A 17,678-nucleotide genomic window follows, 5' to 3' on the forward strand; every position below is an offset into this window, starting at 1 on the left:
AGTTCCGTAGAAGTCGTGTTCAATCTGTTTTGGGAAACTATGCCAGTGTTCCTTTTTTATTTGTCTAACTAAACTATTCGTTTCATTTCTGATTCGTTTATAGTGGTTCTGTGCCTGTTGTGTTTGTTGTCTTCTGTATTGTAAAAAGCTTTCTTCTTTTCTTCACATTTTGTTTTCACTTCCTATCTAAACGATGGTGTTTTCTTTTTTGATATGTTAGTGTTCGTTAATTTCCTCTCTCCAAGTGATTCTGTTGCTGCGTTAATTATGTTATTTTTTTTTAAATTTTTTCCAGCTTTCCTCGATGTTATCGTTTTCTAACATTTCATTCCCAGCGATCTTCTCTGATATTCTTTTCCTGTAAAAGTATTCCGTGGATTCCGTATTTAGTCCTTCGACTTTGGTCGCTACCTACATCTGCTGAGCTGAGGCATCTTACGTCAATTATTTTTGATGGATGTATATCTCTGTTGTTTATAACACAATCTATCATAGATCTTTGTCCACGGGTATTGTTAAATGTATATTTGTGTTGGTCTTTGTGTCAAAAAATGTGTTGTTTATTCTTAGTTCGTTATTCGTGCAGAAGTTGATCATCAGTTCTCCATTTTCGTTTTTAACATTCTCGTTATGTTTTTGTTTAATGCCGGACATTACTTAATTGCCTATTCGAGCGTTAAAATCCCCCAATATTATCATCTGTCCACTGACTTGATCTACTACTTGTTGTAATTGGTCATAAAACGCTTCCCTTGTTGTTTGAGGCTTGTTATTTTCTGGACCGTATACTCCGATGATGTTCAGGTCTTCCTTCTCCATTCTTATCTTTATTGGCACTCTTTGATGTGATTTTGGTACCTTTGGTGTATTAGTAAGGCTACACCTTCTTTGGCCCTGTTTTCTTTTGCTACTCCACTGTAGATTAGTATGTATTTACCTAATTTTGATTGATCTTTTTCTTTCTTTTTTTTTTCCTTCTCTTTCAGCATTTGAGTTATTTCTTGTTCCCTTGAGTTGAGTGATCTGATATTCAAAGTAGTAATTCTCATCAGGGTTTTGGATGTTTTTCGCTTGCCCTTATTTCTTGCCGTAGTCGTCTAATTCACATTATCCGTACTAACCGGTTACGACTCGCTACGTAGCCGTCGGCATCAGTAAAATATTGTTTTCGAATATACTGAACGGAAACGTTAGGTGTCTGAAACGATACGTTCCGGACAGTGTGAGTTGTTCATATTTAAAACCATTTAAATTATATTTTTCGGAAACTAAACGCTACGTGCTGGATAATATGCCACGACCTTTAAAATCAACGCTGAGGTATATCGACGATATAAAACCGGTTAAAAGAGAACAACCCATATTTAACATATTTATTCTTATATGAATTTTCATAAATATAGACTCAAATAGTTCTCTATTTGAATTTTCTTCTTAATCTTTTTAGTTGGCAGTGTTTTTATAGCAGCTTCGGTTTTTTGGTGGTCGTGCATAAATGAGCAATTCCGGATTTTCTAAAAATAAAAATACATAATTAAAATTTTTAAACTATGATCTAATGCTAAAAGAATTGTCTAAAAAGGGTATAGTAATCCTTACATATATATTTATCATTATCATTCTGGCTTTATGACCCTGTGTGGGTCCTAGCCTCCTCAACAATTTATCTCCAGTCATCCCTATCCATGACCTTTCTCCGCCATCACGTATTCCCATATTTTTCATGTCTTCATCGATGTTATCAAGGAACCTTGTTCTGATTCTTCCTCTTCTTCTCTGACCAAAGGGTCTATCAGGGAGCGTTTTTTTTTAAGCTGGGTCATTTTGTTCCATTCGCATTATATGCCCTATCCACCTCAGACGTCCTATCTTAATATGTTTTACGATTTCAGGTTCCTGGTATATTCTATAAAGTTCGAAGTTGTATCATCTTCTCCACTCTCCATTGTCATTCACTGCTCCATAGATCCGCCCATTAGTACTTTTCTGACGAAACATCCTAACGTGTTTTCATTATTTTTTATTAGAGTCCAGGTCTCTGAACCATATGTTAGGACTGGGCGTATTATTGTTCTGTAGAGTTTTATTTTGCAAATTTGTGCAAATTCTGCGGTTTATCTCTGCGTTAGTATTATTTTCAGGTGCTCCCAGGTATACAAATTCGTTCACTTTGTCCTCATGACGCTTCGATGACGTTATTTTCTATAACAATTGGTCGTAGGAGTTGTAGTTGCATGGTGCAACTTTAAGAATCGTTGGTGGTTCCTCTTCCCTCTCGTCTATTCCCTTTACCTCATCCCTTTCGTCATCCAGGTTTTCTTCTTCCTCTGTATTAAGTGCCTGGTTAAAGTATTCCACCGATTTATTCAATACATCTTTCCTTGTTGTTAATAGGTCGCTATTATTTAAGTGGTTTCGTTTCTTTTCTTTGTATATCCTCTTTTCTTCTCTTCTTTTTGCCTGATAATTCTCTACAGTTGTTCTAGTTCGTCGGGTAAGCATTCTGGCATCCATCGTCAAACCAATGATTTTTACGGTCACAAATTTCTGTTATTATTTCAGCTTCAATGTCTTATTATATATATATATATATATATATATATATATATATATATATATATATATATATATTTAGCGCAATATTAAGATGTAATTATTGGCCTAACAATTTAAAAATTGCAGAAATACTTTTAGAGGTTTGGTATAAAGGATTTCTTGTTAAAATTAAATAATACCACCATTCTTTCGAATTCTTACATCATACTTGAAAACCGACAGTTCAAAACAGAAGTAAATGGAGAAATATCCAAAATCCATTCCTTTAAGGCGGGAATTCCGCAAGGCAACGTCCTGGGACCTCTATTATATTTATTATATACGTCTGATCTTACACATTTAACTTCATCTTTCATCACTAGATGTCTCTAGTAGCATACTCTGGTAATTATTTTTTCTATAATTGCCAGAGTAGTCGGTGCGTTTTGGTTTAGTTTGAGTTTTCTTACAAGCTCTCTCTGATGACGGGAAGACCCAGAAACACGTGTCAGGGAGTGGTAAGAAGCTCAAATTAAATCGAAACGCAACCATTTTCGTATATTTATTTTTTCGTTTGTCTTCACCTCTGGTATTTGTGGTTCATTATCGTCACTCTTAACAAATAGGAATGGAAAGTAGTCTACCCATGTTTCCTTCTGAATGTGTTTCGTTTTTATTAGTTCGTTCATCTCTTTTCTTTGACCTCTGACCATTCTCCATATTACGTTTTGTGTTTCGTAGAAGTCGTGTTCCATCTGTTTTGAGAAGCTCTGCTAGTGTTCCCTTTTTATTTGTCTAACTAAAGTATTCGTTTCATTTCTGATGTTTCAGAAAAAAATGTATGAAGAAATTATTCGTTGATCGTGTAAAGTGTTGTGACACGAAGTTGCTCAATGCCATTGATGAGGATGATTACAGAAACTACCGCATAATGCTATGTTGGCAGTGTTTTCGTACTTCAACATCACATTCAGCAGGTGTTAGGCTGTTTTCGCACATTTCGGCTTGCGTTTACAGCACTACTAGTATCCCACAAACAAAGACTATTTCTATTGAATAAATTCAGAAATTTCATCACTGTTCAAAGGTCAAGCGCTGACTGAGGAAAGTTTTGATCCGACTTCTGACTCTTCCATTTACGCCCCCACTCCATCACCAGTCGGATGTTGGACCCTCGAATCGTCCCTCTAAATGTTCTGACTCATACAACTAGATTTTCAACAACCCATCAAGCTCACTCACGGTCCGATATCGGATCGAACTTCGGAGCTTAAATCACAAGTCGGATTAAATATCGGAAAGTGAATGCCCCTCCTAAGAATTTATAGGAAAAGCGAACACCAGGTACGTAACACTCAGCTAACTATCAAAAGATGATCGAAATTCTAAGATAGCGATGGACAGTTACCATCTGATCCGGCTCAGTGACTGGCAAGATTGGTTACGAATCTTATATCCGTGATCTCTACATAAAGTATGCATGATCGTATTCGTGATCTGCAAAGTATTGGGTTGTTCGGTCTACACTGATTAGTATATAAGTACACTTTCAAAGCAGTTCGAAGTAATTTCTCTAACTACGCAGGACTTGAATTGTCTGCAAGTTTCCTGAATAATTATTAATAGCTTTATGGTAAGAATGATGTAATGTGGAAGTCCAGGTTATCCAATAGTACCATTAACGTCGTTAACTTCCTATATGGCAAAATCATATCCAAGTTCCACATTCTACCGTTCTGTAATCGTGATCTTGTCATGTTGGCTAGGATCAGCTTACTGAATCTACAAAATGACCCCAGCAGGTCATATCTAATTAATATATAAAAAGTTATTGACTGGTAAAAATAAATATACAATTACCTTAAATTCCTTTAACATCTTGTCCGGAAACATTTCATGTGAAGCTTTCTCTTCGCTCCAACAAGTCTGGCAAATAAAAATAATATGGTCCTTTTGCCAGTAATCACCTTCGCAGAGTTTTTCACATTTTTGGCACCTGTCGACGGGCTTATTTACACAGAACATCTCGACGGCGTTCAAGACTTCTGGGACTCCGAAATTATTCATAACTTTGGTTCTTCTACATGTCTTTTTGCTAAGGTTGTAGGTACCTGGACTAAAAAATTAAGGAATTTAACCAAGGAAGGAAGGAATTTATCACCACAGCACAACATCACATTAACCCTTTTACTGCTTAAGCATCAAGACTAATATCTAATAGTCTTGATGCTTAGTCTCGATATCTGTGTTCATTCTTAACCCTTTTACTGCCAAAGCATCAAGACTGATGTCTAATACGATATCTGTGTTCATTCTCAATCTGCCTTCGGATTTTCCCTATTACTTACAGATTTTTCACAAATCGCCATCTAACTTTTGTGCAAAAAGACAGGTCTGCTTTTAGTGGCTATGGTTAATAAATGAAAATATTAAGAAGAAGAAAATACAAATATCTTAGGTTACAGGTTAAAAACTGAGTCTATTTTACTTCTCTACAACCATTACGCAAATTAATATAATGTTAATTGTCCTTAAGTCAAAAGAAATTTCCTCTTTATTGAGTTTCTGGATGTAGATTCTTTTGAATAACAGTCTCTCTTCAAATTCTAGAGGTAGTCAGCGATCATAGTAGTATTCCACCTGCCTTGATAAAGTTGCTCCATTAATTTAACATCTTAATGAAACCTCTCCCCCTGTTCTTCGCTATAATCTCCCAAATTATGGATACTCTACCTACAGTGTGGAGTGTAGTACATTATTCAGAATATACGTTTTGAATTTGCCGCTAACTGTTTTAGTTCAAGGCCCGGACACGTGGGGGGTTAGAAACTCTCTTTATACTTCTCCCTACAGGAGATAACATGCTAGAGAGCTATGTACCGTGGGTCGTTCTGTCAAAATGTCCATTCGTGAGAAAGACACCTATATAAATTATTATTAATTAAAATAGTGAACTTATAACTTACCCAGGATGTGAGTTGTCTTTATCTTTTTTAAATTTCCGCGATTTAAAGGACGAGGTACCATTTTTGTCAAACCTCGTTAAAAATTTACATGTACTATATCGTCCTGGAGAAGGTATTTGACATCCATCGGTTTCTTTAAATCTACAAACTTTACTACATAAAGGATAAGTTCCCACTTTACTTCTTATCTGCAACAGATTGTAAGTAACATTGAACAGGGAAGCACAAAAAGGTTATTATAATGTACAAAATTTACAAATGGTAAATGTAACAAATGTACAAATGGTTCCGATGTAATACTCCGATAAAAGAAAAGACTCAGATTAATTAGTCTATGTCGAAGCATAGTATAGTTCGATGTTGAAGTAATATTATAGACTGGGAGTTACGTAATTTATTTTGTTTGAGCATAGTTAATTTTATAAACAATTTTTAAGACAACAATTTGTTTTGAAATAGCTTAGATTAAATAAATACTTTGCTATGTCGAGTATGTACGTTTAATGCGTAGAGTGGGCGAGATGTGCACTGAGGTGAGATATTTAAATAAATTGTCCGACTTCGAACTAGAGAATATTATTAAGCTATTGGAAAAAATGGAAGAAACTTTCTTGTTCATTTAGTTAACAAGCAATAAACAAATAGCTTTTCGTCCTTACAGAATCACAAGCCCACAGCGGGCTTCTGTTTGATTCTTAAGTACCGATCTATTTTTTCTTCTGGATTTCTGTTATATCTTTTACTCTTTTGTACTTATGGAGGCCGTAGTATTTTTCTTCAGTTAGCTAGAGGTGAATATCATTATTAGAACCAATGGAAAATAAGTGTATATTTAGTAATAAGCGTTAAGAAGATAAACTTCAAGAAGAAGAAGAAGCAACTGAGGTTAAAAAATCGAAAAAACGTATGCCAGGTATGAGGGAAGGCGTTCAAATAAAAAAAAAGGATATTACAGTACGAGGTGTTGTTCCCATAATCATACCTTATTATTTATTGGGTATAGTGCTGACGTTATAAGCTCAGTTTTGTAATATGCTGGTCCAATTTTTGGAAAGAGTTCCTTAACTTGTGTTTTCTGGTAAGAGGAGAGTCCTTTGCCTATCGGACTGGTACGTCTTGGAATCGTGGTACCAAAGCATATTCTAGCTTCTTTTTTAACCTCTACAATATACTCGAAATCTGAAAGTATAAAATAGAAAAATCTACAAAATTTATAGTTCAAAAATTTCTTGTTGACAGTCTGATGACTCTCAAATTGAATACACACACATGCAGCATCCACGTAATACAAAGATTTTTCATATTAAGTTCTTTGTGTAAAATAGTCAGTACTCTTTTATCCATAGACATATAATACAAGATATTCTTTCCCGACATTTTTATTTCTTCATATTTTTCCATTCAGGCATCCTGCGGCTATGTTTGCTCTATTCACTTGATCTTCCATTTCTGTTTCAAGCTTTCCGTAGCTAGATAGTGTGATTGTGGATATTTAAACTTCATCTATTCTATTAACTGACTCTTCAGCTCCAATTTATATCGTGATAGATTTGCTGTTATAACAACGAATTTTCCCATTTTATGGAAATTAACGTGTTAAATTTTCTGGCGGTTATATTAAATATGTCTTCCTATTTGAAGAAAGATATTAGAATGATTTGTTGTGACATCCTTCTTCTTCTTCTTCTTCTCGTAGCACTACAACCCCCCGTGGGTTTTGGCTGACTGCACAACTTGCTTCCATCTTGAACTGTCGTCCATAATAGTTGGGTCAGTGGGCAGCCCCATTGTTCCTAGATCTGACCATATATTGTCTCTCCATCGCATTCGTGGACGTCCTAAGGGTCTTCCTGTGGGGACTTCCTCCCATATTAATTTGGCAAGGCGGTTATTAGGGAGTCTATGGACATGGCCAGCCCATCTTAGACGTTGGGATTTAATCTCTTGGACTATATCGATCGCTCTATACATCTTCTTGACCTCAGCATTTGTTCTCATTCGGATTGGTTGCTATTAATGTCGTGATAAGGCCCAAAGATTCTTCTGAGGATTCCTCTCAAAACATCTAAGTTTTCTTTCAGTTTCTTTGGTCAGGGTCCACGTCTCACACCTATACATGAGCACCGGTCTAATCACCGTTTTATATATTCTAATCTTTGATGTTCGTGTTATGCTTTTAGATTTAATAGTATTATGGAGGCTGTACATACCTACATCTGTTTGCTGCCTGAATTCTTCCTTTAATCTCTTCCGCGATATCGTTATCTGCAGTGATTGTTGCTCCGAGATATTTAAAAATTCCACTCTTTCAAAGTTATTTCATTTTGTTAGGTTTATTGTCACATTTTGCCCTATTCTAACTCGTCCCTTTTGTCTGTTGATGCACATGTATTTGGTTTTCTATTCGTTTACCCTTAAACCAGTTTTCTTTGCCTCTACCTCCAATTTATTAAAAGTCTTCTTCACATTGGTGACAGTGTTTCCCACAATGTCAATGTCATCTGGGTATGCTAGTAGTAATTTTGGTCCATTTACTGTCAGTAATTCTGTTTTAAGGTGTGCTGCTCTTACTACTTTATCCAGTATGATATTAAAGAGGAGAGGTGACAGCGCATCTCCTTGTTTCAGGTCATTGCTTATTTCGAAAGATTCTGAGAGTTTGTTACCTATCCGTGCTCTGCTGGATAAGTTTTTTTGGAACTGAAAGTTTTGCCATTGCATTCCACATCTGATCTCTTTTAATGCTGTCGTACGCTTGCCGGAAATCTATAAAGAGATTATGGATAGTTCTATTGAATTCCCATCCTTTTTCAAGCAGCTGTCTTAGAGTAAAGATCTGATCTATGGTCGATCTATGTTTTCTGAAACCGGCTTGGTATTCCCCCATGAAATTTTCTACAAACGGTGTCAGTCTACTTAATGGGATGTTCGATACGATTTTATATGCTGTATTAAGTAGGGAGATGACTCTATAATTAGAGCACTTGGTTTTGTCTCTCACAACAGCATAGTACTCTGTAATATGGTGTTATGTTCTATTATTGTTTGGATTAGTTTTAATAATTATTTGGTCAGATCTGGTCCTCCGTACTTTAGGAGTTCGTTTTATATTCTGTCCTCTTCTGGGGATATTCTATTTTTTAATTTCGTTAACCTTTACCTCTCCCTCCTCAATGTTTATTTCTTGCTTTATCGTCATTTCTGGTGTTCCCTAGAAGTCGTGTTCCATCTATTTTGAGAAGCTCTGCCAGTGTTCCTTTTTTATTTGTCTACTGAAGTATTCGTTTAATTTCCTATTCGTTTATAATGGTTGTAGGCCTGTTATGTTTATTGTGTTCTGTATTGTAAAAAGGCATTCTTTTTTTCTTCACATTTTTATTAATCTCGTACATCTTTATTCATCGATGCTATAGGTGTATTTTCACGTTATTTTCTTCGGTAGTTGTCATTTCTGATCCTCTTTTATGTATATCATCGTCGAATGATTCATAATCACGTTAAACTTAATTGACCACTATTTTACTATTAACAGTAGAAGACAAAGATTCCTTATAAAGTTTCACAATTTTTTAATTTGTTTTTATTACCTACCAATAAACAATTCAAAAACAAAAATTTAATGACAAAATGCTATTTTTTTTCTCTTCCATTGGAAGTTTCAAAACATTTGCGCACTTTTCCTTTATTTTGTTTACGAAGAAGTCATGGATAAAATATAGTACGATACTCGCTTATAAACAATATTGTTAACTTAGTCAATTTGCGACTATCACCTAGGCCTGATATATAAAATTTTTATTAATATATAATATTAAATATATAATATTAGAAAAACTATTTATTTTTACATATTTCAATACAATCTCTAACTACTCTTTTGAAAAATCTGATAAGTTTACTTACCTGTCAAAGATTCATCAGTTGGCATAGCAGAACAAAAGTTATCTGACGGTCTTATTTGCGTGTATAAAAAATGATATTCGTGACTAGATATTAATATTTTTGATTTTCTCGTGAATATAAATCATCTCCGATATTAGAATTTGAAAAATACACGATATAAATTAATATCGGAGCAAGGTACCATCATTCCGATTCCCTGTTTTCTAATATCTATGTCAAACACATTGAATTTTTCTTAGTGATAAATCCAGGTCAGGCTTAGTCGAGCGATATGTTATTTACCGTTTTCTTTTAAGCATTTTTAATCGACAAAAGTTAGTTTTCTTATACGAATCTGCAAATTTCAGTGCGAGAGGAAATTTAGACCAGGGAAGTAACAATTTTGACAAGAGACTCTTTGATACAGGTACCTAACAACTGCTTTTGATAAATTTGGTGATAACAATATGTAATAGGTAAACAAAATATACAAAGGATTAAATGTCATTTTTTATTTATAAACAATGTAAGATCACTAATTGATTTTAAATACTAAAGGTGAAGACAGGTGAATTATATGGAAAAGTAACACAATTTTACTGAGAGAGCATAGAAAATCCTTTAAAATAAGTGCTTGTAAAGTTATTTTTGTTAATTTGTTGCTTAATTATTGTAAAAATAACACAAATAGGTAAAAATTACAAAAAGTTTCATTTAATAACAATTGCAAAAATAACTTTACAAACTCTTATTTTTAAAAGATTTTTTATGATTTTTCTGTAAATTATTTTGTAGATTATGTCATTTTTCATTTTTAAATTGTTTATAAGTAAAAAATCTTCTCTTAAAGTCTTAAAGTTTAATCTTTTGCATATTTTGTTAATTACCGTAAAATTGGGTGTAGTTGAGCGCTGAGGTGAATTTGACCATGATACTATAACAAACAAGGTATGCTCACTTGACGTTCTAATTTTAATCGACTTTGCGCATGACGTCATAGCGAGACAAAGCCAGGGGACTTGTGTGGATCTTATTTTAACGATGCTTCATATGGCAACGTTGTTCCATTACTGTAATGAACAACTTCGAAACTTAAACTGTTAACGGTAAGTATACCTCGATGCCATATCGTGTACTAAGAAGTCACAACTAGCTACTTTCTGTGAAAACGTGGTTTGAAAATTAATAAGTAATTTGTAAATTTAATTAAAGAAATATATGAATCTTCGATTTGATTGTGTGTATTACAAACAAAATAGAGATTGCTACAAAACATAAATTAAATATAAAAGGCCGGCAAAATGTAAAGAATTTGAAACATAAGTAAAAGCAGGTCATACTTCAGACTTTATGAATATCATTTAGACATTTATTTTACAATCTTCGGGATTTTTCTCTTGCGGATATTGTAATAATTATCTTTAATATTTTTAATTAGAATTAGTATTAAATAGATTTTACATATAAAAAAAGTAATTTTACATCTTCGCTAACATTTACGTATTTTGCAGCTTCTGTTAGATTTTTTAAATAATTTTTAGTTATTTTTAATTTGTTGTTGTTGTTATTATAGTTACGAAAAATATGTTCCAGTTCACTACATATAGTTACAAATTCCAGTGTTGGTTTGAGTAAACCACCCTCAGAAACGTGGTTTACCCAACTAAACGAGTTATCGTTAGCGTCCGGAATATATCCAAGTATTTCTTTTTTTTTGTAACTTAAATGCAATGAAACCGGCTAAATTTTCCAATCAATCCCATTCCAGGTCTTTTATATTCGAATTAATAAAATCCCGATGACTGTCAATTAAATTTTCAGGGTTAATTTCTGTGTCACCACTAGGAAGGTTTAGCGAGGAAAAGATCTCTTCAGTAACAATTTCATAATAATTAATTATACTATTAGCAGTAATATTCCACTATAGTTTTTTTTGAACAATAGTCAGCTTCTGTAAAATGTTTTGATCATATTCTCGCGGTTTCTACATTAAATTTGTCTCGCTGAAAACACTTGAAGACCCATACTTTACGCATTTGTTTATCTCTAGGAAACACAAAAAAACGTCACTTCTAAAAAGATTTACTTTTTTTATTATAATTGTTTAAACAACCCACCACTGCACAATACATTATGGCAACCAAATAATTAATCTTCTTTATAAAGTAGCTACAGGTAGTAGAGAGGAAGTTGCGTACGATAAATAAATTAGGTGGTATTAAGACAGTAAACTGAATGTTTTCACCACAAAATTTATATAACAATATAATATACAAAGTCTCTACTACATCAATGAATAAATAAAAATATCATTCAGTACGTTTTGAATCACACAGGATAGCAACAGATAGAGCATTTAAATTGGCATCATTAAAGTTGTCTCGGGCTTATGTCACAGGTGTGTGAGAGAGATGCAAGAACATGCGCGTTGACTTATCTTGTTAGAACAGTATCATGAATTTGACTGACTATTTCACTCATCTTAAAATTTTTACATAATCTGACCAATCACAAACCAAAGACAGCTTGTGTTATCGCGAAAACACCAACTGTCTTTCAATTCTGATTGGTCTATCAGCTTCGTGTTTTCAACGACGTAACCATGGATACCGATCGCAAAGCAAAGTTTGACGTTTGCCAAAAAAATTATTGTAGTCGTATTGTAGTCAAAATGAGTCGTTTCGGTGGTACTTCAAACGAAGTTATAAATTATTATACCGAGTAACACAAGAAAATCTAAATCTTATATATGGAGACAATTTATGATGTTCTGTGTGGATTTATATTTATATATATATATATATATATATATATATATATATATATATATATATATAAATCAATAAAATGTCTGCAGAAAAGATAGGATTAGACACTAAAAAAGTGAAAATAACGAATCACTCTAATTGTGCCACTGCAGTTAGTCAGTTACTACAATCTGGCGTTAGTGAACAACAAGCTATGAAAATTACTGGACATGGAAGTTCGAACTCGATGAAACCGTATTTACATCTTAGTGCCGAACATCATCAGAACATAGTGAATACTTTTAGGAATACTCCAAGTACATCAAGTAATAATAGCAACAATACATTGTATCCACCTAATAACGGTCATACTATTCAAAATTTTTACAATTGCACCGTTTATAATAATTATAGTCGAGAATAATGTATTTTTTTCGTGTACAAATTATTTATTGTTATAGGTAAAAAATAATTATAACAAATTATTTATAGTTATAATAAATATTTCATGATTATGACTAATTGTGAATTATTCAAAAAATGGGTAGATTTGGGTTACCAAGATCAAATGTATTATTATTAAATTCCTTCCTCTCATTCTACTGAATTTTTGACCTATCACTTTGTTCATGAAATAGTCTAATAAAATACCACTCGTGATTTAATTTAGCTTATAAGTCTGTCTTTTATTTCTAAACTCAACTGAGTTTCTTAAAGAAAACACCACTCGTCCTACGGACTCGTGGTGTTTTCAATCAACTCAGTTTCGTGTAGAAGTAAATCGACAGACTTATCGCGAAAATTGAATCACTAGTGGTATTACTATTGAAAAGTTCGAAAATGTTTCTAACATGCGTATTTTTTTTTGTTATTAATATTAGTAAAGTTTATGCTAATTATGTTCATTGTAAATGTATGTTGAACATATTTTATGTAAAAATTAGGAGTTCTTTTCTTGTATATACTAAAAACGCGGCCTCGAAATTATTAATTTAATTTATAAGACAATGAATATTCTTAAACTTTGATATAAAAATCATTTTACTAAAAATATTATTGGCAACTGTTGGTAATATTTCAACGAATCATTAAATGTAGATAATACTACCAGTTACTAATTTTGAATAAGTTTTTAAATTTCGTTATAATCTTAAAATTTGAAAACTTATGCACTTTTCGCTTGAATTTGGGGCGAAGTTGAACGCCGGGGTGAAGATGTCCATCAGGTCAAAACTTGCAGGATCTTACATCGTACCGTGATCGTAGCTACATGATTTATTTTTTTTTGTAAATGCACGACCAAATACTTACCATGTCCGAATAGTATTATTTGGTTTTTTCCTGGTTTTTCCCTCATAATTTACTATGGAATCACTAACAGGAGATTTTTACTGTCATCATGGCATGTGTTTGTCTCTTTAAAGACGAATTACATGCTATGATTTTTTCTGACGGATATTCTCAAGTTAAAGTTGATTTCATGTAATCGAATGAACTATCTTACAAGTAAAGTCGTCCCAGGAACGCAACTCAGCAATATTGGCAATATAATTTTAAAGTCGTCTACTTTAAAATATACAATGTATGTCTGAATTGTCAATGTAAATGAGTCAGATAAAATTAAATTATTGGAAGAATTTTTCACCAAGTAACAAAAAAACAAAATTTGTTTAATTTACTGTTTGTATTTTGAAAACGATTTCCGAAGTGGAAATTTAAACGTCAATAAACGTATTTTAACCTTTAATTGTGGCTTATTTCCATTTAAATAGTAAATTTAATTATGCTATTTAATTTTAGCATACTGTATACATAGTTTGCCTTTTGTTAGTCCATTTAATCCGATGTCTAAATTATTCAGTTGCATTATAGCCGATCCGACATATTTGTTTAGAAATTTTGTAGCGGTAGGAAGAGACTAAATAGTACAAATAATTTGTAAAAATTCTTTAATATAGCTACATCTCATTCTTACAGAAAAAAATCGTACGCCACTGTAAGACTAAGAATAACATTATATTGGTCATAACCATTTCTTAAAATTTAGATACTAACTTATGACTTAACGTGAATTTTGTGGTTATTTAAAATCAGAAAATATTCATTTAAAAATGTAGAATCAAATTAAATTGAAAGATAATAAAAAGATTTCAAAAGAAGCAAATTTTGGCTTAGTCAGTTTTTGCCGGAAGCATATGATAATAAACAGTAGCTAGAATTTAATTATTTGTTGCTGCGATATAAAAGGTTATCTTTTACTTTTTCGTACAATTCGTCACCTTTTATTTTTGTTTGACTATTATTAGATTATTTCTACAGATTTAGCCATACGGCTCACACTCCCTCTAAGCGGAAAATTCACTGTCCCCAGATACCTACGGTATCAAAAGGATTGAGCTCTGATGGAACTATTTCCGTATTATCGAGCCATAGGGGACTAGGTATGTAGGAGTATCTCCCAAAAATTTTCGTGCACATCTGGACGTTGCTAGGTGTACAGCTTTTTGCATGGCCTTGTAGAGATGTTCATTTAGACTCAGTTGTTTTATGTTCTCTAGTAGGTTTTTGGGAATAACACCAGTAGTAGATAGAATAATAAGTAATTTCTGGGTACTTTCCATTCTCCATTGTCTCCTGACTTGTATTTCTAGATCTCTGTACTTGGCGATCTTTTCGTTGTATTTACCACGCAAATTATTGGTGTTAGGTAGGTAATATTATTTCTCATGATTTTTTTTGACAAACAGTTCTTTTACAAGTAATAATATTAAACAACACAACGATTAATTATAAACTTTTATTAAAAAACAATATCATAAATTTAACGGAAATATTTGATACCCACAACAACCATAAATTTTTCAATAAAAAGTTCAGAATCCAAACTGCTATATGCGCCGCTCGACCAATGAGAGCATTGGCTGTATTGGGCAGGGCGTGGTGGATGTCGTACCTAATCAGTTTCACCTCCTTCTGAGCAATTATTGGAGAAATTATGTTGTGTACCATTTCTCTGAAAATTGTTCCCTGATCTGAAGTGTCTTTCAGTGATTCCTTGCACAGCTCTATCCTGGCAGAATGAAGTGGCACGTATCTGCGGAATATAGTATTAGAACGTTTAAAATAATCTTTATTCTAAATACACCATAATAGATAAGCACGCGTAGCGAAATAGATAAATCGTTCGCTTTCACCTCAATGCTTAATATTGTAACGTAGACTAAAATGATTTTTTTTTAACACAAAATAAACGAGATGGACTGTAATAAACGAGACCCCAAATAATTAATATATATTCATTATGGGTGATTTAACGCCCGTCCTGGCAATGATATAGTTCCAGGAATAAAACAGCTATATAAGAAAATTGGTATTGTGCAAAATCCGAATGAAACACATATATGTGATAACAAAACACCAGAATACACCACAAAGATAAAAGTCGAAAGCTTACAGGATGACTCCACAAGATACCTATTCCAAAAAAGGATAATCGAAAAAAGCAGAAACACTATATCACAGAAAGTGATAAGGTCGAAGAAAGAAAGGATAAGGAAGAAGAAAAATCTTAGCCTTAGCCAAGCAAGTTCTTGATGAAAGAAATATAAATAAAAATAAATCGTTCCCAAGAACTTCATAATTTCGTAAAGAAGTGAAGGGAAAATGTAAAAAAAGTGTTCAGTAGGTATAATGTATAATAATTTATTTATTAAATAAACTAAACGCCTTCACTGACTATCAACGTATCTATCTATCTATATAAAAGGCTATGATGACAGTGACAGTCACACTGTAATTCCGGTCACTAACGGCGCCATCTAATTTTAAATAATATTACTGTATTAATGATATATTAATATAATTAATTATAATAATATTTTAAGGTAGAATTTATTATAAAACAATGTAAAGGTTTACGTTATTTTAGATTTAAACCTTCTTTCCTAGCGCCATCTAGGAAAGAAAATCTGAACTACTTAAATCTGACATTTCATTTATATTTTGTTCTTGAAATGATACGTTCAATTAAAAATACTAACAATATTATTTACATATATTAATGACATATTAATTACATAGATAATTACTAATACGAATATTTATTATTATTTTTTTTTGCAAAATTGACAAAATTCTTGGTTGTTCTAACTTAAAGGTAAGATTTATTTTGCAAAATAATTTATGTTAGTTTATATTTATTTGGTTTATATGCAAGAAGGTACATGCTGGTTTTGTTCGTAGATATATTTCATAAGACGTCATTTAATTGTTTTAAAACTTTTTTATAATAACTCGAGAAATACCGGATCAACCTTAACTTCATCTAATTTAATTACAGTTGCACGTCATCCGCGTCATAGCCATGAGATTACATGATACCAACACGAATATTTAGGCGGTAGGTGTGTTCTTTTTTAGAATCACTTTGTCGATTACACTGCATTACAGCCACTAGACATATTATATAAGCGTAGAAATAATATTTAAAGATTTCTATAAATGTTAACTTAAAGAAATACACAATAATATGTTTCATTTAATTTGTATAAATGCATTATAAAGCGTTTTTATGAAGAACATTTGTTCGGAACACACTGTAACTGTAATAGAACGAAGGTGATATTTTTCATAAATTGGTAACACTTATTTGACATTTGCCATGTTGACACTTTTTGTACTTTATTATTTTGAATTTTAAGTGAATACTTCTTGTTTTATATTTTTACCTATTTAATAAAATATGTTCTTTTTAGAACAAAATTAGTGTGTTTTGTTTAAACAATGCCAAGTAAGAATTTAAATAGTCGTTGTAAGAGATGATAACTTCTTTGATTCATTATTTATAAATTTGCAATAATTATGTGACCTATTTGATTTAAAATGGATTCAGGATTTTTTAATACTTTGACAACTATGTCAACTACGATTTCTGTCAATGATAATGACGTGCAACAGTAAGTAAATTAGATGGACTGTAGGTAATTTTGATTTTAAAATATTTTTATAAATCTGACATTTCAATCATATTTTGTTTTGAAACGATACAATTGATTTATTGCTAACAATTTTGATAATGACGTATAATATATATTATACCTCATACGTTACTGGTTTATAAATTTATAAAGAAATATTTAATAATATACTTATTTAATAAAGAAATAACATTGCCTATAAAAAAATAAAGGCTTTAGAAAATTTATAAAATAATATATATTGCCTATAATTGATTTAGAGCGTGTATATCACTTCTACATATTTCGTAATGACATTGCTTCTTTGTATCAAGTTAATATGCTAATTTAGGCACTTTTTTTATTTATTTTAGTATTTTTTTGTCAATAAATAGACTTTCTTTGGTCTTTTTTATCCCATTTAGATATGTGTTCACATGCACTTTATTGTTACGAGTATTTATATTATTAACCTAACGTTGTTTAAAACAACTGTACGGAAAGAATAGCTGACACTATTTTGCGATAAAAAGTCGTATTGATGATTTAAATAGTTTTTTAGTGTTTTGTGGTGGATGTAGCATAGATCGTCG

At 32.1% G+C, this 17,678-nt stretch overlaps 2 protein-coding genes across 2 annotated transcripts in view; both read right to left on the bottom strand.

The window, feature by feature from the left end:
• Positions 1-1,391: 1,391 nt before the first annotated feature.
• LOC140448769 (uncharacterized) lies at positions 1,392-9,429 on the bottom strand. Its single transcript, XM_072541883.1, has 5 exons — positions 9,405-9,429; positions 6,484-6,680; positions 5,502-5,689; positions 4,396-4,651; positions 1,392-1,514 (listed from the first exon to the last, which is right to left on the bottom strand). The coding sequence occupies exons 1-5, from the start codon at positions 9,427-9,429 to the stop codon at positions 1,392-1,394; spliced, it is 789 nt and encodes a 262-aa protein (XP_072397984.1).
• A 5,490-nt stretch (positions 9,430-14,919) lies between these two features.
• The window catches only part of LOC140447441 (protein FAM135A), a 90,497-nt gene continuing 87,738 nt past the window's right edge, over positions 14,920-17,678 (bottom strand). Inside the window, 2 exon segments of the mRNA XM_072540089.1 lie at positions 14,920-15,016; positions 15,019-15,224. Of these exon segments, the coding sequence (XP_072396190.1) occupies positions 14,952-15,016; positions 15,019-15,224 (271 nt within the window). The 3' untranslated portion in view covers positions 14,920-14,951.

The sequence above is a fragment of the Diabrotica undecimpunctata genome, chromosome 8 (assembly GCF_040954645.1).
Source record: "Diabrotica undecimpunctata isolate CICGRU chromosome 8, icDiaUnde3, whole genome shotgun sequence".
Classification (NCBI taxonomy): domain Eukaryota; kingdom Metazoa; phylum Arthropoda; class Insecta; order Coleoptera; family Chrysomelidae; genus Diabrotica; species Diabrotica undecimpunctata.